The 20,534-nt window shown below is 49.6% G+C and overlaps 1 protein-coding gene across 5 annotated transcripts in view; it reads left to right on the top strand.

Moving 5' to 3' along the window:
* The window catches only part of PCNT (pericentrin), a 126,302-nt gene that overhangs the window by 54,453 nt on the left and 51,315 nt on the right, over window positions 1-20,534 (top strand). For all 5 annotated transcript variants that reach the window (XM_088023586.1, XM_028094745.2, XM_028094746.2 and 2 more), the window contains exons 16-21: window positions 5,177-5,326; window positions 9,239-9,390; window positions 13,518-13,678; window positions 13,875-14,113; window positions 15,621-15,783; window positions 16,320-16,532. In XM_088023586.1, coding sequence (XP_087879712.1) covers window positions 5,177-5,326; window positions 9,239-9,390; window positions 13,518-13,678; window positions 13,875-14,113; window positions 15,621-15,783; window positions 16,320-16,532 — 1,078 coding nt within the window. The remainder of the gene's footprint in view (window positions 1-5,176; window positions 5,327-9,238; window positions 9,391-13,517; window positions 13,679-13,874; window positions 14,114-15,620; window positions 15,784-16,319; window positions 16,533-20,534) is intronic.

Below are 20,534 nucleotides of genomic sequence, written 5' to 3'. Positions count from 1 at the left end.
AACCCTTCCTGAAACAAAGTGATGGGTAACAAGTGATATACTTAGCTTCCACCCTCTTTTAGCAAGTGCAGCTCTGTGTTGTGTGGCTCTGGGTCCCTCAGTGGGGCAGATGAGGAACTACACTCCCTGGAGGAGTGACACTGAGGCCCAGAAGGAGCATATGGCCAGAGAGAGGGCTGGAGCCTGCTGGTCACAGGTGCCCCAGGACTTGGGGTGGGGGCTCCTCAAGGGCATGTGGGGGCGGGGGTGCTTTTGGACTCCTACCTGACCTCAGACGGAAGTTTGCTTCTATGGAAGATTGTTGCCTAAAGAAAGGGATCTGTGGCTCGAAGGTTTCCCAAGAGCCGTGTATTTAATCCTCCTACATCTTAACCAGAGCATTTAGTGGGCAGAGTGAGCATGCAGGGTTTGCCACCGTGACCACTCCCTGAAGGTGCTGGCGGGGGGAGCACCCCTATGCCTGTGCCAGGGTCCCAGGGCCCAAAGAACTGGGGTTCCATTTCCAGTTGGATTGTTAAATCATGATGTAGGAAAGAACGTTAGGGTTCGAAGCCGACGGCCGAGAAAGAATTCTTGAGACGTCTTTGGTGCACAAAAGTGGTTTTATTAGAGCCCGGGGACGGGACCCGTGGGCAGGAAGAGCTGCGCGGGGGTCATGAGGAGTGGCCTGTTATATACTTTCAAGTTGGGAGGGGGTTAGGGAGAGCTTAAGTCTCTAAGGAATTTGGGAGCAAGGTTTCCAGGACCTTGAGGGGGCTAGCTGTTGTTGGGAAGAGGTTCTTTATTACCATCTAATAAAACCTGAGTCATGAGACCCTTCAGATGTACATCAGTGGGCCGTATGCTTGGGGGATGATGGTCAACACCTATCTTGGGGGGTTTAGAGATAGAGGAAGTTTCCGGAGGAATTTTTATACATTAAAGTAGACTCACAGGATCCTGGAGGGGGGAGTCAGGCTAGGATTGCCTTTTGCCCTGAGCAAAGTATTAACATGGAGGCAGTTGAGTCCCTAGAGGAAGGTCACTCTGCCTGTTTCAAGGACTTGTCAGTGGGCTGCAGGGAGTAAGGAAATGTAATAAATTTTCTTCTGCCTCTGTTTCCCAAATCAGTCATAGTTTATCGCGTGATGGGGGTGGGGGGTGTGGTTTCCTCTTCTTGGACATTGATGGTTTCTTCCATTTCCCAGTGTCCTGCACAGTGGCGGCAGTATTCCCGGAGGTCTTTTTTGGGGGGGAAAGGCAGTGTGGTTCCTGACCCTTGGCCTTGGCCCTGCTGGTCTGTGGTGCCTGCTGGTGTTCAGGCTTTTTCCTGTATTCACCCACACTTTGTGGCGGACACTCGGAGGATTAGCATCCCTAGAAGGGGAATTGTGGTGTAAATGTGGTAATTCAAGTACTTTCAGAAACTTTGCAGGGTGTGATAACTTGGGGCTTTTACTTGATGCTTCTTTTTAAAGGTTTTGGAGTTAAATTTATTTCAGGAGAGAAAGTTTATAAAAATAATTTATGTTAATTCAGAAATAGTGTCTGTAACTTGAAAGTATGATTTTAGTGTTGTGCCATGCATGCCCGTCTCCTGATGATTGTGAGTCAGAGTTTTCTGTAAGCTGTCGCCCGAGGCCTGGGTGTCCTCACAGTGAGGGCTCATGGAGTGAAGGTGATCCATTATTTACAGGTAGGTGTGTGTGGAGGAGGGGCTCAGTGTTGACTCCGCCTCCTCGTTCAAGCAGGGTACCCTGGCTCCTGCAGAGGCTAGGGCCCAGCACCCAGCTCTTCTGGCCGAGCTGCAGGGGGAGAAGTGCCGGTCGGGAGCATTGCCAGAGAGGCAGATCACACGGCCGGACCTGTTACTGCTGTCCTTTCTCATCTGCAAGTCAGAAATTTCACTCTAAATTAGTGGTGGCACGCAAAGTGAAAACAAAATACTGTCATTGCTAGGCAACTTTTTCATTCATTTTTTTTCTATTTAAATTGGATGGTTATCATACCTTTTCCACTAAGAAGTTGTCAAGTATTTTAAACCTGAGAAAGTCTGGGTCTTATTGCTGTGCTTTGGTGACTCAGCACCCACATCACCGCTTTTCTTGCTTCAAGTACTCTGTTTTCATGGAGGAATGTGCGGGATGAGTGAACACTCCACACCCACTCTTATGATTTTTAATGTAGCTTTATTTTGTTTTTTTAACAATTTTATTGAGATACAATTTACATACCATAAAAATCACTCTTGTTAAGCAGACATTTCAGTGGTTTTTTAGTGTATTCACCAGGTTGCACAACTGTCACTGCTATCTACTTCCAGAACATTCACCTCACCCCCAAAAGAACTCCCCACCCCTTAGCTGCCTCTCCCATCCCCCAGCCCTTGGCAGCACTAATCTTTCTGTTTCTGTGGGTTTCCCTTTTCTGGACCTTATAGACGTGGAATCATACAATACGTGTGATTTCTTTCAGCACAATGTTTTCTAGGTTTATAGATGTTGTAGCGTGTGTCAGTACTTGCTGTTAGCTTTTGATGTATCTTTTATCTCTTTTATTTTTCTAGTTTTCCATTACTGCCTTCCTTTCATTTTAATTTCCTTGATGTTTATTTTTCTATATATTTTTAAAATTATTTTCTTAGTGCCTGCCCTGGGGATTACAGTGAACACTTTATAACAGTATAGTTCAGATTAATACCATCTTAATTTTAATAGTTTACAAATCTGTTCTCCTCTGTAGCCTCATTCCCTTCTCTGTCCCTTGTGCTAATATCGTCATACGGTATATATATTGTTGTATATTTGTTGTATATAACTATGGTTATATACAACTTATGCTTATTGATTTATTCAGTTTCTTCTAAATCAGATAGAAGAAAAAAATTACCAAAATTATGTTTATTTTGTCTTTCAGTTTACTTGTTCAGTCACCTTTACCACGTTCTTCATTTCTTCATGTGGATTCAAATTCATGTTTAGTGTCCTTTCACTTTAGCCTGAGGACCCCCTTCAGCATTTCTTCAGGGCAGGCCTGTTAGTAATGAATTCTCTTAGTTTTCATTTACCTGGGAATGTTTTAATTTCTCCTTCATTTTGGAAAGATAGTTTCCTGGATATCGAATTCTTGGTTAAGTCTTTGTCTTCCAGCACTGAATATATCACCCTAGTGTCTTTTGCCCTCTGTGGTTTCTGAGAAGCTAGCTGTTGATAATACCTTGAGGATGGCTTGTGTTGAATCACTTTTCTTGCTGCCTTCAAGATTCTTTTTCTTAGTCTTTGACAGTTTAATTGGGATGTGTCTTGGGGTGGATCTCTTTGAGTTTATCCTACCTGGGGTTAGTTGGGCTTCTTGTGTTATTTTCATCCACGTTGTGGTTTTTGGCCATTATAGCATCAAGCAGTCTTTCTACCCTGTTCGTTTCTCCTCTCCTCTGTGACTCCCATTATGTGTATGTTGGTCTTTGAGGGTGTCCCACAGACCTTGGAAGCTCTGTTTACTTTTCTTTCTTTTTAAATATTTTATTTATTTATTTAGAGAGAGGGGGAGAGAGCGAGCGAGCAGAGGGAGAGAGCGAATCTCTGAGATCATGACCTGAGCTGAAATCCAGAGTTGGACACTTAACCAACTGAGCCACCTGGGCGCCTTTCTATTCACTGTTCTTTGTTCTTTTTTCTTTTTCTTTTCCACACTGAATAATCTTATTTGATCTATCTTCATATTTGCTGATTCTTCTGCCCATTCAGATTTACTGCTGAGCCTCTCTAATGAATTTTTCATTTCAGTAATTGTACTTCTCAGCTCCAGAAGCTCTCTTTAGTTCCGCTTTCTACTCTCCTTATTGAGGGGCTCTGGTTGGGGCATGCTTTCTCTTACTTAGCTTTCACTTTGTGTGTGTGTGAGGTAAACAAGGAGTGAACTCTTAGAGCCTTCTCAGGTTTTCCTTGATAAGTACACAGCCCTATACCTGCTTTCTAAATTCCCAGGAATATGTTGGAGCCTTTCAAAGCTCCCTATTGACGTCTCATTCTCTAGTGTTTTGTTTTAATTTATTTGAGAGAGGGAGAACAGGCAGTGGGGGTGTGGGGCAGTGGGAGAGAGAGACAGAGACAGAGAGAGAGAGAGAGAGAGGGAGAGGGAGAAGCAGGCTTCCCGCTGAGCAGGGAGCCCAACGCGGGGCTCGATCCCAGGACCCTGAGATCATGACCTGAGCCGAAGGCAGACACTTAACAGCTGAGCCACCCAGGTGCCCCTAGTGTTTCCTTTTAAGTTTTATGTTTTCCTCTTATTGGCTCCAACTGTGATCAGTTTATCAGTTTCAGGCCACTGTGATGTTGAACAGTGGCTGCTGATGGATTTTGATAAATGGCCTGGGGATAGGATTGTTGACGAGTGAGCTCTGTGAGATCATCTTTGAGAATGGAGCTTTTTCAGTGAGCTGCAATATTGGCCAGTTAGTGACAGTTGGCGGGGTGGTGCTTTTGGGGAGATCCAAACCCATTTTGTCCCCCCAACCCTTATGACCGCTGTTTTCAAAGCTATACCAGAGGTTGGAGTGATGGCCTTAGGGCAAGTTTAAATACCTCAAAGTTGCTGTTTTGATGGAGACTCAGACTTTGTTTGTAGTAAACTCTGGATTGTTACAAGTCTGTCTTAATTTCCAGAGCTCTGAAAAAGTTGATTTTTACAGTGTCAGTGTTCTCAGTGCTTTTATAGAGGAACACATTTTTGGAGGTCCTTATTCTGCCATTTTGGAAGTGCTGCCTCTGTATTTTTTTTCTTTTGTTTTAAGCTTATTTCATTAATATAATTTGTTAGGTGAACCTTATGAGAAACAGTTTTTATTATTTAGAAAGAAAAAGGGTTTATGTTTTAAAACCAAAGGAATTTATGTTTCTAAATATCTTGGATTCTGATGGTCATGTTAGCCTGGTGATGGATCATTTCTTCATGTGATCATTTGGGAAAGGTAGCGAACTGTCTTCTTTATGTTCTGTATGAGGAGCACATTTGAATACATGTTCGCTGTGGGTAGTGGCTTTGTCCCTTTTGATCACTGCTCTTGGCACAGTATGGACTCAATAAATATTTGTTGAATGAACTGTGGTTTAGCAAACAGCAGAGAAATGGAACAAGCATAATTTTTAGAGCTTAGTGGCATTTTTGTTGTTTTTGTTAATAACATACTTTTATACAGGGTGAATTTGGAAGTGAAAAGAAGAAAGTTGCTTTGCATGAAAAGGAGGAGACACATAGGCTGGAGTGTGAGCAAGCACAGTCTCTTTACCAGAAAGAGAAAGAGTCTTTGTTTCTGCAGCTTCAGGAGAAGAATAACCAAATTCTGCAGGTATGTGGCACATGTGTTTTCTTTGTTATTACTTTTTTGTGTGTGTGGTAAAATACGCATAACATAAAATTTACCATGTTAATCATTTTTAAATGTACAGTTCCGTGGTATTAACCCTATTCGCATGGTTGTGCAACTATCACCGCCATCCGTTTCTAGAACAGCTCATCATCGTCACAAGCAGAAACTCTACCCCCATCACACCCTAGCTCCCCATCTCCCTCCCTCCAGCCCCTGGCACCCACTCTTCTATTTTGTGCCTCGGTTTATTTGACCACTTCCGGGACCTCCTGTAAGTGGGATCATGCAACATTTGTCCTCTTGTGTCTGGTTTATTTCACTCAGCGTAATGTCCGTGGGGTCCATGCATGTCAGAGTGTGGGTCAAAGCTTCCTGTTTTTTTGTGGCTGAATAATAAATACTCCGTTACATAGAGATACCACATTGTATTTCTCTTCACGGATTTATCTGCCGATAGACCTCTAGATGTTTGTTTCTCCCTCTTGGCTGTTATGAATAATGTTACTACGTGTACAAGTACTGTTGCAGTCCCTGCTGTCAGTTCTGGGGTGTGCGTCTAGGAACAGGATTGCTGGGTCATATGGCGACCCTGTCTGTGTCTTGAGGGGTTGCCATACTGTCTTCACACCGGAAGCCCCATCTTAGGTTCCTTCCAGCTGTGCACAGGGTTCCAGTTTCTCCACACCCTCACCAGCACTCGTTTGCCACCTTCTCTGTTTATAATCGCCACCATAGCGGGTGCGATGTGGGATCTCGTCGATCTCATCGTGGTTTTGATGTCCATTTCCCTGATGATGAGTGATGTGGAGCATCTTTTCATGAGCTTATTGGCCATTTGTATGTCTTTGAAGAAATGTCTGTTCAAGTTCTTTGACGGTTTTTGAATGGGGTTTGGTTTTTGTTGTTGAGTTCATTATTTCCTTTGTAAGTATAGATGTATTATTTATACTATTTTCTTTTTTTTTTTTTCAAGTGAGCTGCACACACAATGTGGGGCTTGAACTCATGACCCTGAGATCAAGAGTCATATGCTCTACCAGCTGAGCCAGCCAGGCACCCCTATTTATACTGTTTTTTGAGATAGTCCCACAATGTAGACCTTTCAGGATTGTAATAATCATGTTTCCTTTTCTTTTTTTTTTTTTTAAGATTTTATTAACTTATTTGACAGAGAGAGATAGTGAGTGAGAGAGAGCACAAGCAGGGGGAGCAGCAGCGGGAGAGGGAGCAGCAGGCTTCCCGCGGAGCAGGGAGCCCGACGCGGGGCTTGATCCCAGGATCCCGGGATCATGACCTGAGCCGAAGGCAGACGCTTAACGACTGAGCCACTCAGGCGCCCCCAGAAAAAACGTTTTGTTAAGATGTTTATTTGTACTTCTTTTTTGATCAGTGTTGCTAGAGGTGTATCTGTTAGGTTTTTTCCCCAGTCACCATGCACTTTTTTGTGAAAGGGAGGGAGCAGGACGGGCAGAGGGAAGGTCTGTCCCATAGGCTCAAAGACTGGGACCAGCCACTGCGGTGGCCTGTAAACTGCTGGCCGTCACAGGTGTGGCTACCTCACCCCGCAGCCGATGTGGGAATGGGGCTCCGTGCTGCGCATCCGGCAGGAATCTGCCGTCTGTTCACACCCCACCAGCTGGGGCCAAGCCATGCCTGGAGCCATCTACGCACCGCTTTCCTGTGCTGGCAGCATTTGGGTTCACTGTTCATCTTCTCTTTTGTTTGTTTTTGATCCTTGTTTGCCATCTTGGTGTGACATAACCAGTGGTTTATAATTTCCCTACAAGCATAGCACTGAAATTATGTTTACAGTTCGCTTTCGTTCCTGTAAGAAGGGGTTTCAGAATTACACTCTTATTTTATCTGATCTTTGTTTCTTTTTTGTACTTTCTAACGTTTTATGGGTGCCACTCTGGTATTCTCTTACCAATTTTCTGCCCCATGCAAACCTGCTTTTCCTGCTCCTGGATGAAAAGATGTCCATGCCAGCTGGGTGTGCCCCAGGCACACGGCTTTTCCGCTTGTAGTCCACTTGCTTTTGGGCTCCACCTGTCTGATCCTGAGCTGGAGGTGTTAGGCATGTCACTCATTGGCTGGTCCACTGCCCACAGCAGCTGTGAGCACCCATTGTTCTTGATTCTTGACAGTGGTGTGGGACAGGCATACGGTCTGCCTGTCTCTCTGCTGCATGTGTGTGCAGTCATGCCCTGTCATGTTTCCATTTAAAGCAACTTGGTCACAGTACATTATTTTACATAAATGGCAGTAGTTTTTTAAATCTCCACTTAAAAGGCCTTGTGTCTGAGTCTGAGGTCATAAGAGGATATGAAAACAGGGCAGAACGTCTAGCCCGCAGCCTTCAGCGTTGGCGTCAGGAATCCCCTTTAATGTTGCTGGGCCAGTTGCATTAAATATCGAACATGAAATATTCCTGGATTTCCTTTAGCCTAACATCAGACCCAGAAATGTAATTAAATGAAAAGGCTCAAAAGTCCTAACAGCACAAATCATCGAGTCCCCCCAGACCACAGGATCAGAGCAGACTGAGCTTCCCAGTTCTAGAACATGGCGTCGTGCCAGGGGCGCCATTGGAAGAAATACAGGATGTGTGTTGCATCGGTAACTAGAATCGACTGGCTCCGGTTTTAAAGCTTTGCCTTTGAAGTGTGAATGTTCTAGGAGAGAAGGTGCCACCAGGAGGGCTAGAGTAGCAGTAAGTCAAAAGCTCAACTCAGAAATAGCTGGAATTAGCTGCAGCCTCTGAGAGATCTGTCTCCATGAACCACTCAGCCTTTGGCTACTGCCGCCACTATAATGAAGCACGGGGTGCCGACGCAAGTGGGGTAACAGCCCATTAGCAACAAGATTACATGTAGCTGATTCTGCTGAAGGTTTCTGTTAATCACAGCAAACACCCACAGGAACACAGGGGACTTTTTTATTAGAGTTAAGCATAGCTCTCCTTCTTCCCCTGCATCACACCTTGGCAGTTTTTAACATAAAACAAGATGCCCATGTTCTTGTCAGTAAACTCAACCAGCCCTGAAAAATCACGGTGGTTGGCGGTGGGCTCAGGTCACTCTGTTGCTGGGAAGACACACTTGTCATTTCACTAAGCTGCATGACAAAACCACAATGACCTGTGGCCAATGCTCAGGAGCCTGGGGAGCCTATGGTAGCCAGGGATGCCCAGGGCAGCTGGTGCCACCCAGCCGACCAGCCCACTGAGACCCCATGATTGTTGACTTTTTTTTTTTTTAAGATTTGTTTATTTAGAGAGAGCGCGCATGCACCAGTAGGAGGGGCAGAGGGAGAGAGAGAATCTTAAGCAGCCTCCATGCCGAGCACAGAGCCTGATTGGGGCTCTATCCCAGGACCCTGAGATCACGACCTGAGCCGAAACCGAGTTGGATGCTCAACTGACTGCACCACCCAGGCGCCTCTCTTGGCTCTTTTTTCAAGGAGAAATATATAAGCATGATCTTCACTTGCCTGGAAACTAATATTTATTCTGAATGACCATAAAAGAGATTTTGAGTTCTTATTCATGAGAATAATGTCTGGTGAATTTGCCCCTTCCCCTGGTGCCTGGGGCAGGCTAGAATGCTTATGTATTCTATTTATTCTGAATGACCATGAAAGAGATTTTGAGTTCTCATTCATGAGAATAATGTCTGGTGAATTTGCCCCTTCCCCTGGTGCCTGGGGCAGGCTAGAATGCTTATGTATTCTGATTTTGTAGGCAATGAATGATGGTGGGGTGGGGGCTCTATTAGTAATTTTCACCTTTAATCACTGTCATACTTTGCCATAGTTGTTAACTGGGGTGATGAGTGTTTCTTACAGAAGTGTATTCCTAAAAATAAAGCTGTAACAATTTTTCCTCAACAGCTGAAAGACCAGATTTTACTCTTAAGTCACGAGGTGGAAGAGTGCCGTTCCGAACTGGAGAAGCTACAGCAAAGACGTGAAAGGGAAAACCAGGAAGGCACCAATCTCATCTCGATGCTCAAGTCTGACATGGACCTGTCTGCCCGCGAAAGGTCAGTCCCACTCCTCTGTCACCTGCGCCCTAGCGCACAGAGATGCTGGGCAGGATGGAACCCTGTGCCACGTCCTTCTCATTCAAAAAGACTTTAAACATCAAGAAAAGTACTGAGTGATGTAAGATGCCTATACACCCGCCACTCACTCTGCCAAATCTTCACATTTTGCCAGACTATAAAATGTGATGCTATAATGTGGTGTTAACCTTAAAATTAAATTGCCAGGTTTTTGTTCATTTGTTTGTTTTCCTAGCAACAGGTGGGCTTATTCAGGAATAACAGTATCGCAGCCCAGGACACACTGGCTGGTGCCTCACCGGGAGCGAGGCTGGAGAGCGCGGGGAAGCTCTTTTATAGAGGGGTGGGGGGCTGGGACTGTTGTAAACAGAAAGTCCATTGCCAGTAAACTGGGTGTTGAAAGCGTAGTGGTTTCTCATTGGCTGAGTTGTGATTGGCTCCCATTGGCTAAGCTGTTGCTGGGCAGAAGGAAACCTGCTTCCTCCTGTCGGTACAGTAATGTGGAATCTGGTGGAAGTGCCTCTTGCTGACAGGTCTGCGGCCGGTAGGGCTTGAGAGCTCCCCCTGCTGGCTTCCTGACCCATTCTAATCGGGTTTTCTTTTAATTTTTACAACTTGCCCCTTTTGAGCAGGCTCTTTCCTTGAAAGCATTGCTGATCAAGAGTCAGGTGTTTCATATTTAGTGGTCTTGTCCTTCAGTGCCAGGAATGACTTTCCTGGTTGTCTTACATCAGAAAATGCTGGCTGGAGGGGCCCTGGGAGGCTCAGTCGGTGAAGCGTCTGCCTCCGGCTCAGGGCCATGATCCCAGGGTCCTGGGATCGAGCCCTGCATCGGGCTCCCTGCTCAGCGGGGAGCCTGCTTCTCCCTCTGCCCCTCCCCCTGCTTGTGCTCTGTTGCTCTCCTGCTTGCTCTATCAAATAAATAAATAAAACTTTTTTTTTTCAAGACTGGCTAGAGGGCTGGAGGTGACTGGAGTCACACCCTCCCCCCACCCCCAGTGTCCTGGCTCTTTGCAGCAGCAGAAACTATAAGTTTTTTGGTTTTGTTTAGGGGCCTTTACTTGTCAGATTTGAAAGTTGAGGATTTTAGCAGTTTTTTAGGTGACTCATGTAGGATGTAAGCAGCTGGTTTGCCATAGTCACCAAATCTGGAGTGGGCAGTTTCCCATTCTGTCCTGGTCATTTTTTAAGAGAAAGATCCCAGTTCAGCCTGTTAAAAAATAGAGTTAAATGCTACCCAGCTGGATTCAACATCTAAAGAAAGACTAGAATGGTCTCAAAAGACCATTTGGAGTCCATTGTAACGGTCATGAAGAGGTGTATTAGGCTTTTGTGTACGAGCCTGAGTTTTGTCCCAATCAGCAGGCTTAGGAAAAGCTACCGTACCTGCTCAGTGATTTCCAGCATGTATTCTAGCATCCTGACCGAAGTTGATGCTAGATTCTCTAATCCCCCTTGGGATGTTTCCTTTGGGCTAGTTTTATCCAGTGCTTGGCGTGGCCCTCACCAACAAGCATGTGGACTAACAGATATAAATGTGAGAAACCAGGTTGGTAAGTTTGACTAACTCTGCTAAATTCTTCAGCAAACCTATCGGAGCCCTTAGTTACTTTAGGAAACTCTTTTTAACTGTGGCTCGCAATTTGGTCTTGTCCAGAGAACATAAGAAGCTTGAGGTCTGTGCAGATCCTCAGAAGACTTTAGAGAGGCAGGTTTTAATAGGTTGAGGAGAGGAGGGAGGGGGAAGAAGGTCAGAGGAAAAGGAAGCCTGGCAGAGAGAGTAGAGGAAAATGGCTCTGGGGGCAGGACCCCAGTACTAGTTCGTCCCAGCAAGGGGATGGGCGGAAGCTCAAGAGGCCTCAGAAGCCATTCTGACTTCTTTTAATTGCTTGCCTCAGTTCATTTATTTTTTTATTTATATTTTTTAAAGATTTTATTTATTTATTAGAGCGCACAGTAGGCAGAGCTGCAGGCAAAGGGAGAAGCAGGCCTCCCGCCGAGCAGGGAGCCCGATGTGGGGCTCGATCCCAGGACCCTGGGACCATGACCTGAGCCGAAGGCAGACTCTTAACTGACTGAGCCACCCAGGCATCCCAATTTGCCTCAGTTTAGAAATATTTTGTAAAGAAGCAAACAATCCCGAAAACATCTGGAAGCCTCAAGATACCATTTAAAATAGGCATCCCACTGAGGTTTTTTTTTTTTTTTTCCTTTTGGTAAAGAGCCAGGGCTTTTTAATTTAATTTTGAGTAAAAAGTTTAGGGAGATCAAAAGTTCCTCGTAATGGCCATCAAAGTCCTAAATTAACTTCTGGTTAAGTCAGTCCACTTAGTTATAAACGCGCATCATTTTTAAGCATGAAACCAGCTGGCGTCCCAGTAGCAAACATTTTGCAAATGTCTCTTTGGCCCGGCTGTGGTGGCCTCCCATTGGCTGGGCTTTGATGGGGGGGATGGGGTGGGGAGAGGAAGAACCTTTCCTCCCACTGGGTTGGTAAAGACCCACGTGCCAGGTGCTTCTTCCTGCCGGTCCGCTCCCCCCTGCTGGCCTGGCCCTGCTGTAAATGTGATGTCCCTTTAGAGTTTTTTATAGTGGGCGCCAGTACTGATCTGTCCCTTTGTTGTCTTTGGGAGTCTTATTTAAGAAGTCCCTACTCTGGCACCATACAGATCTTCTCTCTTTTGGGGTCTCAGACTTTGATTTCTGCTTTTGGTGTAGGGCTGGAGTGTGCCTGGGGCTGTGGCATTACCCGTGTGTTTGTACCTGACGTCAGGACAGTCTGAGCACCTAGCTCAGCACCATGTGTTGGCGGGTGCAGCTGGTGCAGTCCTTTCTCTGGGCCCTTCCCCCGTGTTCTGTCCACTGCGTGCAGCGCCTAGCAGTCCTGTTGCTCTCTGCTGAAGCCCCGGACCCCGTCCACAGCAGCTCCTGTGCAGGTGTGCACCCTTGAGGGTCAGGAGAAACCAGCTTGGGCCAGCCAGGCCTTGCTCAGCCCTGAGCTGGATGTGCAGAGAATGAGCATCCTTCTCACTCTGTCTAGACCTCCTTGAGTTCTTCTGCATGGTTTCCGAGCTCTCCACGGAGAGCCTGTGAGCCTTTTTAGCACCTGTTTACAGCTGCTTGTGGGCTGGGTGCTGACGCCTCCGTCACCCTCAGGCACCAGGGTGAGGACAGAGCACTGGCCCCACACGGGAGAGACATGGCAGAAAGCAGGCGATCCCAGGTGTCTGGGAGACCGTGGCCAGCTGGGTGAGCGGCGGCTGCAGACGCCCCGACACCCACGAGTGTTTGGCATTTTTGAGGATCATCCCTGGCCTGGACGGCGTGTGAGGAGGAGGCGGGGCAAGCTCTGAGGGGGACTCATGTTTTCTCAGAGGAGAGCTGACACCTGCGCTCCCTGACCCAGCATATCCGCGGTCATCCTCGTGCCTGCCTACCCCCACTGCCCCCACGGGGCCTTCTCGTCCTGTGCCTGCCTTGCCCTCTATCCTCAGGTCTCGGTCGCCACCTGTGGCAGCCTGGGCAGCAGCAGGGAGCCATTGGGCCCCCAGCTATCCGTATGCTCCATAGTCTGCCCCGCTGCTTCCTTCCCACCCATCCTTCCTGTGTCTCTCCCCTGGTGCCTTAGCCCTGTAAGGGGCAGCTCCCCATGTGTTTTGTTCAGTGATGTGTCCCCATGTTGGGAGCAGACCTTGTTCCGGGCCCACGAGGGGGATGCGAACCTGGGAATGGATGGGGGTGGATGAGCCTGTCTCCTGCCCACTTGGCCCGGGCATCTCCCCAGTGTGAGGACCCTGCACCAGCTCCAGCTTACACGCAGGCTGCAGCGCTTTGCCCCCAGCTATATCCTGGACAGGGTCACTGTGCTCTGGACGGAGAGGGCCACGTTGGTGCCCCACTGTCCTCCTGAGGGTCAGGAAGGCTGTGAGTGGGGACAGGGACCCGCTAAAACTAGCAATAAGATGACGTCTTTTTTAAGTCAAGGGCAGCAGCCCAAAGGTTTGGTCTTGTTGGCAGAGCCGCCCTCTGGGCTGTGCCCCTCTTGTCTGAGTCAGACAGTCAGGGTCGTGGCTGACAGCCCACTCTCTGCTGTGTGCTTTGTTCAGGAGAGCGCTCCAAGATGCTCTGCGGAGGCTGCTCAGTTTATTTGGAGAAATGCTCAAGGCTGCCATCACCCTGAAGAGCCGGATCGGTGAGCGCGTGGGGCTCTGTCTGGAGGACGAGGGCCTGCCTGATGCGCAGCCCAGTGGCCAGGCCCTGTCTGCAGGTGAGTGCCAGGACAGCCCGGCGCCTGCAGCCCCTGGTCTGGGGCACCGGGTGCTGTCCTCCTTCCCTGTTGGGGCTGATGCTTGAGATGGGTCGTTGCCTTGGGGACATGGGTGTGCTTCTCCTTCAACAACACTGTCGTGTGAGCTTGCTTGCCACGCGGAATATGCAGGTTTCTGTGTGTGCTCACTTTGCAGTACCAGTGCTTGATGAGATGTGGCCTGGGTCCGAGGCAGCCCTGTTGGAGCTGGACAAAACTTTGTCTGAATTTGTGGAGATGTCTTCAGACGCTGAAATTAGCAGTCATATCTGTGAAAGCTTTTTCATGAGCCCAGAAAGTTCGCTGGAGTGTGAGCAGCCAATTAGGAGAATTTACCGGAGCCTTGGCCTGGCGGTGGATGGCCTGCTGGAGCTGGCTCTGGACTCCACCAGGCAGGTGAGACATGGCTCTGGGTGCTGTCCGTCCGTGGCCCTATTTTGGCTCCTGTTAGTGTTTCTCTTTTTCTGAGAAGGATAATGGGTTGAATAAGTGGATAGGTTGAATGGTTTGGTGGCATAAGCTTGATGGATGAGGATAGCACAGCTCCCAGGCGCTCCACCGGGCGCCGCACACGCGTGTTTCTGATTCTCGACTGTAACCTGCAGGGTGAGAAGGGGAGTTGGCACTTTCCAGGTGGATCTGGCTTCCCTTGCTATTCTCTCCTCCTTTGGGCATTGGGGGCAGAAAATCAGTTCTGGGTGTGCACCTGCCTTCCTCTCATTTTGTTCAGATCTTCTGTTACTACCACTGATATTCTCCTGTGTGTTTTTCCTAAGCAGAAGTCTTTTCTGAACCGAAATTTTGGAAGCAGTAGGCTTGCTGTCAGTGGAAAGTAAGAGCTGAGTGTCAGGTGAAGGACACATGGTTCGGTCTTTTGCCTTTACTCTGCTTTACCCTCTGCACTATTTTAATTTCACGTTGAATATATTTATGTTTAGAGATTATCACTAGTAAAGGGAATTATGTTTGTTAATCTTTTAGAACATTTTAGACAGGAAAGACCTTAAATATGAATGTATGAAAAGCAGTATGGAGATTCTTTTTCCCATTCAGCCCAATTAGAAAATAAGCATTTTTAGCCAAAACATTGCTGTTTACATCCCAGAAATCCTTGAGTAAGTTTTCCCCACCTGGTGAAGGTATGAGAAGAGGGAGCCTTGGGGCTGTTTTCAAGGGGAAACCCGTACATGCCCTCAGAGGCAGGGTCTGGGGAAGCTGGAGTTGCATTAAGTGGGAAGGAGGCGGAGAGGCCCAGTGTAGGTGCTCAGGTGTCTGTCGGCGCGGCTGGGCGTAGGTGTTTGAACTCAGAGGTGCGTCTGGGGCCCCCAGCCTGTCGGTGGTGGGGAGCCTTGGGCTGGGCAGGGTGGGCTGCCGGGGGAGGAAGGGGAGATTGGAGCCTGGGACTGAACCAGGCCTGGGTGGCATCAGAGGGGGCCCGGCGGGGCCTTGTGGTGACTGAGTCAGGGAGGGTCTGCGGGTGGTAAGGACGCGTCAGGCCCCCTGCCCGCTGTGGTGACCGGCCCAAGGAGCCCTCCCCGTCTCCTCCTCCACCTGTAGAGTGCCAGGTGGTCATCCCTGCCCAGGTTCTGGGATCTCAGTGGGCAGTTTCTGTGACCTTTGAAACGCACCTTCTCCTTAACAGCTTTATTTCGATAGTTCACGAACATGTAAATTTTCTGTGCGGCGTCGCATGTGTTTGTGTGCAGGATTTTTCCTTCTTGAAAATTGTGGAATGAGCAAATTTGTCCAGTAATTGTGACACAATACTGAACGTCAGTATTGTTTCTTACAGGATATCTGTCGTTTTGTCAGAATTCTACTTGTGCCAGAATTCTAATTCTGTTAGTGTTAACGTCAGCTTTATTTTAATGTGCAGTTCCGGTTTTCAAATGTGTTTTAACAGCTGGAGGAAGCACGTCAGATTCATTCTCGTTTTGAGAAGGAATTTACCTGTAAGAACGAGGAGACCGCGCAGGTTGTTAGAAAGCACCAGGAGTTACTGGAGCGCCTGGATGAGGAGAACATGGCCCGCACGCGGCTGACGCTGGAGCTGCACCAGGCGCAGGGTGAGCGCCGGCCGCGGCCGGGGAAGGGCTGCAGGGGCCACACAGGCCAGAGGCACGAGGGAAGGGCAGGTGTTAGCAGAGGTTTTAAAAGCAAAATGTCAAACTAAAATAAGGCATGGTGTGAGGCCTCAGTGAAACAGCTTACAAGCGCAGTAGCGCTGCTCCCTGGGCTGACAGCCTCGGCCTTGCCTCATGTGGTGAGACGAGAGTGTCGGTCCTCCCTTCTCAGGCGGTGGGTGCCCCAGAAAGTGACATTCCTGGCCCCTCTGACCCCCACACTGCCGGTGTTGTGCACGCGTGGTGTGGGGTGTCTTGTACGTGGCCGCTCTAAGGCGTGTCACCTTGTCCAGTGGCTCCCGCGCCTCTTGGGTGCACCAGCCCTGTGCCGTCCATCCAGGAACGGGACACAGGCGTGACCACTCAGCTCTCACGTCCCACGGCTGACATCTTGCTGGGGCTGGGATGCCCTTGTCTGGCCCATCATTTTGCTCCTCCAGCAAGGCCTCAGCAGTTGGGTCTGTCCCCCGTCTCCTCAGGCATCATCGAAGGGTTCAAGGTGGAGAAGGCCAGCCTGCAGGAGGCTCTGGGCCAGAAGGAGACGGCCGAGCGGGGCCTCGCTGTCGAGCTGGAGAGCCTGAGGCAGCAGCTGGAGCGGGCGACCCAGCAGCAGGCAGAGCTGAAGGAGGAGAACTCTGCCCTGTGGACCCAAAAGGAGGCCTTGGCCGCAGAAGCGGAAGAGAGAGAAGCTGGTAAGAACTGCCGGCTCCGGGGTCGGAGGCTGGAGCTGCAAAGGGCGGGACCAGGGGCAGCAGTCTTGATGCCTTCTGCCGACGCTCGCTCTGGTGGAGGATCAGAGGAAGGAAGGCAGGGGCCCTGCGCTGAGGGGCCTTGTGCGTGCCGGCTGGCGCAGCACCCCCCGCATTGCTACTCCGTGAGGCTGGTCGTCCTGGTGGCCACTGAGCGCTCTTAGCTGTGTGAGGTCAGAATCACTTCTGGCAAACAGGAGCCTACTGAAAACGTCACTGTTGTCAGTACAAGACCTTTTCACTGTTTGAGGCAAATAGCCAAGACTGTGGGAAAATGCGGGCTACTTAGATTTTTATTTAACATTTTAAAAAATCGTGTAACATTAACCTTAAGTAGGAAAACATAGTTGTAACGAAAGTTCGTTGTGATTTCAGGTAATTAGAGGTTTTATATTTAAAAGATTTCAAGTGTGAACAGTCAAAACGTGAAGAGTTCAGGTTGTTGAGTTGGCAGGTGGCAGTGTCCTCAGGGGCAGAATTGGAAGAAGCGGCTCTGCGTGGGTTCCCCAGAACCCTTGGCTTCTCCCCTGCTTCTCTCCCCACCTGCCCTCACCCCGGCCAGCTTCAGTGCGTGTCCCCTTGCTTCCACAAGCCTGGAGCGGGCCGCCCCTGCCTCCTGGGTTCTGGCTCAGATAGGTCGTAGTGCACAGGTCTCCTTTGTGGGACAGGCTTAGCCGTTTTTGTGCCATCCTGAACAAGTTGGGAAAGTCATTTTTCTTTCTTTTTAATTTCCCTCAATATACAACCAGCCCTTGGGGTTGCTGATCATCGCCATTTTCTTTGTCTTCCACTCATTGGTTTTTGGCCTTGTCTTTATTCTTTCTGGCCGCCTTCGTCCTGTGAACTCTCTCGGGTGGGCGCTTACTCGTGCTAAGAGGCAGGTCCCACGGCCGTGGTTTCTTGAGGCAGAGTGAGTTGTCAGTGGCTCTTGGTTTCCACCCACGTGGGATGTTCCAGAAGGTCTGCATGTAATCATTCCAGACCTCCTCTTGCTTGGCTGTCTTTTGGTAACATCTTTCTACCTATACGTATCTCTGCTCCTTTTCCACTTTTTGAAGGATGTTGAAAACTTAACTCGGCTTTGTTTTTTCTCTTGTGTGTCATTTTCACCCTTTATTTTAAGTCTCTTTCCCCCTTCAATTGTGTCTCTTGTGGCTCTCATGTTAACGTGACTTCTGAGAAGCTGATGTGTGGTGTCTCCGATTGTGTTTTGTGGCTGTGCCCGCAGCCTCTCGGTCCACCTGCACTCTTCTGGTGACCTGTTCTCCTTCCCGTGTCTCTCTGGGTGGAAGGGACTTTCCTCTGCTGACCGTAAGCTGTGTATCCAGGTCTCCTTCTGTGTTTGCTCCTTCCTTGTTCATGCCAGTGTCTTGTGTCCCCAGCCCTGAGCCTGTCCCGTTCTCCTCTGCTCTCGTCTCTGCCTGGTGCCCAGCCCCCCTAGTGTCAAGCGAGGCTCCCATTCATGCGTGAGAGCATGTGTGCACGTGGGCAGTTGCGTTAGCAAGCATATGTGTGAGCGAGCCTGTGAGCCTGGGCATGCACCTGTGTGTGTGTGTGAATGTGTGAGTGGGTGTGCACCTGTGTGAGAGCAAGCCTGCGTGTGAGCCTGTATGAGCACGAGTGTGGGCATGTTCCTGTGTGAGCACGTGTGTGTGGGCGTGCACCTGTGTGAGTGAGCATGTGAGTGTGGGCGTGCACCTGTGTGAGTGAGCACATGAGTGTGGGCGTGCACCTGTGTGAGTGAGCACGTGAGTGTGGGCGTGCACCTGTGTGAATGAGCACGTGAGTGTGGGTGTGCACCTGTGTGAGAGTGAGCACGTGAGTGTGCACGTGCACCTGTGTGAGTGAGCACGTGAGTGTGCACGTGCACCTGTGTGAGTGAGCACGTGTGTGGGGTGTGCACCTCCAAGTGTGGGTGTGCACCTGTGTGAGAGTGAGCACGGGACTGTGAGCAGGCACGTGTGTGGGGTGAGCGAGCACGTGTGCTCTGTGGATTCTGTGCCTTGTGCAGGACCCCTTCTGCTCATTCTCAGCTGTTACTGCCCCAGCCTGAGGGTCTGTGGGGTGGCCGGACCCACACCCCATCCACTGAGTTTACCACTATAAACGTGTGTACTTCCGGAGTGTGAGGACTTTAGAGCTGGGGCCTGAGCAGCTGAGCAGCGGCACAGCCCGGAGCTGGGAGCAGCCTCATCTTCACTCCCTGAGGCCTGAGTGGCCCTACCTCTGTGAGGTGCATCCCCAGCGGCTCGGCCGTGCCTGGGCCTGGATCCTGCTGCATGTCTTCCCGAGGCTGTGGACACAGCTGCCCTTCTGTGTCTCTGGTTGCCCCTGTGCCCAGAGCCCTGGGACTCCTTGGCAGAAGTGAGAGCGAGGCCAGTCTTTGCTGCTTCCCTTTGTCACTCCTCTGGGGTCCTCTGGGCTCCTTGGTTGGCTTTCTTCTTACGTTGTTTGCTCCAGCTGAATTTCTTCTCTGATCTCTCTTCCTCTCCTTTCACCCACCCACACAATTCTGTGCTTCCATTTCAGGACTCATGCATGCTTACGTTGTTTAAAATTCTGTCCAGGGCGCCTGGTGGGCGTGTAGGCATCAGACTCTTGGTTTCGGCTCAGGTCAGGATCTCAGGGTGGTGAGATCGAGCCCCGCGTTGGGCTCCATGCTCAGCGGGGAGTCTGCTTCTCTCCCTCTGCCCCTCCCCCTGCTCACACTCATGCGCATGTGTGCCCATTCTCTCTCTCCCCATCTCTCTCAAATAAGTAAATCTTTAAAAATAAACAAATAAAATGCTGTCCATCTGCACAGCACCTCCTGACCTTCCCCGACCACGGGCTTCCCCAGCTACGGTCCAGGGTGTGGTCCTGATTCTGCCTGGGGTCCTCGTGAATGTTGACCAACTTTCTAAGAGCTTTTGGAAGTCCTTGCACCTTGTGGGGAAATTCAGCTCTGCCTCGCCTGTTTGCAGGGGTGTGGCATGTTTCGTGGCTGTTTTCAGGGCAGCGCCTTCTATCCCTTGTGGGGTTTTTGTCTCCTTTAAAAGTCAGTGCCATATTCTTGGCATCCAGGACCTGCTGCAACCCAAAGGCAACTAGTCTGCCCGGGCTGCCCTCACAGAATAGTGCAGATGGGTACAACCAACGGACACTTGTGCCCTCTGTCCTGGAGGTGCAAGTCCACGATAAAGGCGCTGGCATGCCGCCCTCTGATGAGCGCCAGTCTCTTGGCTGTGTGCTTCCATGCAGAAGGGGCTGGGCGCTCTCTGGGGCCTCTGGGAAGGCTCAGATCCCATTTGTGAGGCTCAACGTACGGATGTTGGGGGGACACAGATGTTCAAACCATTGGGGTGGCGTTACGGAAAAGCGTGGATGTTTGAGACTGTCCAGGACCACAGAGGTGCCCTGGAATCCTGCTGACTAACTTTCTGTCTCCACGTCTGAAAATGCTGTGTTTTCATTCATAGGCACTCCTGTTCCCATAGCACACGAGGACTCAGGTTTGTAAACTCAGTCCAGTGATTGCTGTGTGAGACGAGCGATGTCTGCACCAGATTGCCCCAGTTTTTTACTAAAGAGGAAAAATACTTCAAGGCTTTTGTGGCAAACTTTAACAAAAATACCAACTTTTAACCTTCTGAATTGATACGTGAACATGCACAAGCATTTGTCCAGTGCTGCTCTGTGGTTACTGAGCTACGGCCTGTGCAGCTTTGCAGGGAGCCACGTCTGGTGGTAGATGCGTTGCCCTGGGCCGGGGGCCAGCTCTGGGGGCCCCGGAAGTCTTGAGGGAGGGGCTCAGGGACCCCGAGTGGAGCTCCTGGGCCACTCTGACTTCGTAGGTGGCCCTCAGCGTGGCCTGAATGGCCACATGACACCTTCCCCTCAGTACCACCTGCATGGGGCCACGTGTGCTGTGGTGGGTGCCCTTCGTCCAGCATGTGGCCCTGAGGA

Source organism: Eumetopias jubatus, unplaced genomic scaffold (genome assembly GCF_037043125.1).
Source record: "Eumetopias jubatus isolate StellerSeaLion01/CBP00866 unplaced genomic scaffold, mEumJub1_p1.0 scaffold_1, whole genome shotgun sequence".
NCBI classification, from domain to species: domain Eukaryota; kingdom Metazoa; phylum Chordata; class Mammalia; order Carnivora; family Otariidae; genus Eumetopias; species Eumetopias jubatus.
This window is presented reverse-complemented; position numbering and strand designations above follow the sequence as displayed.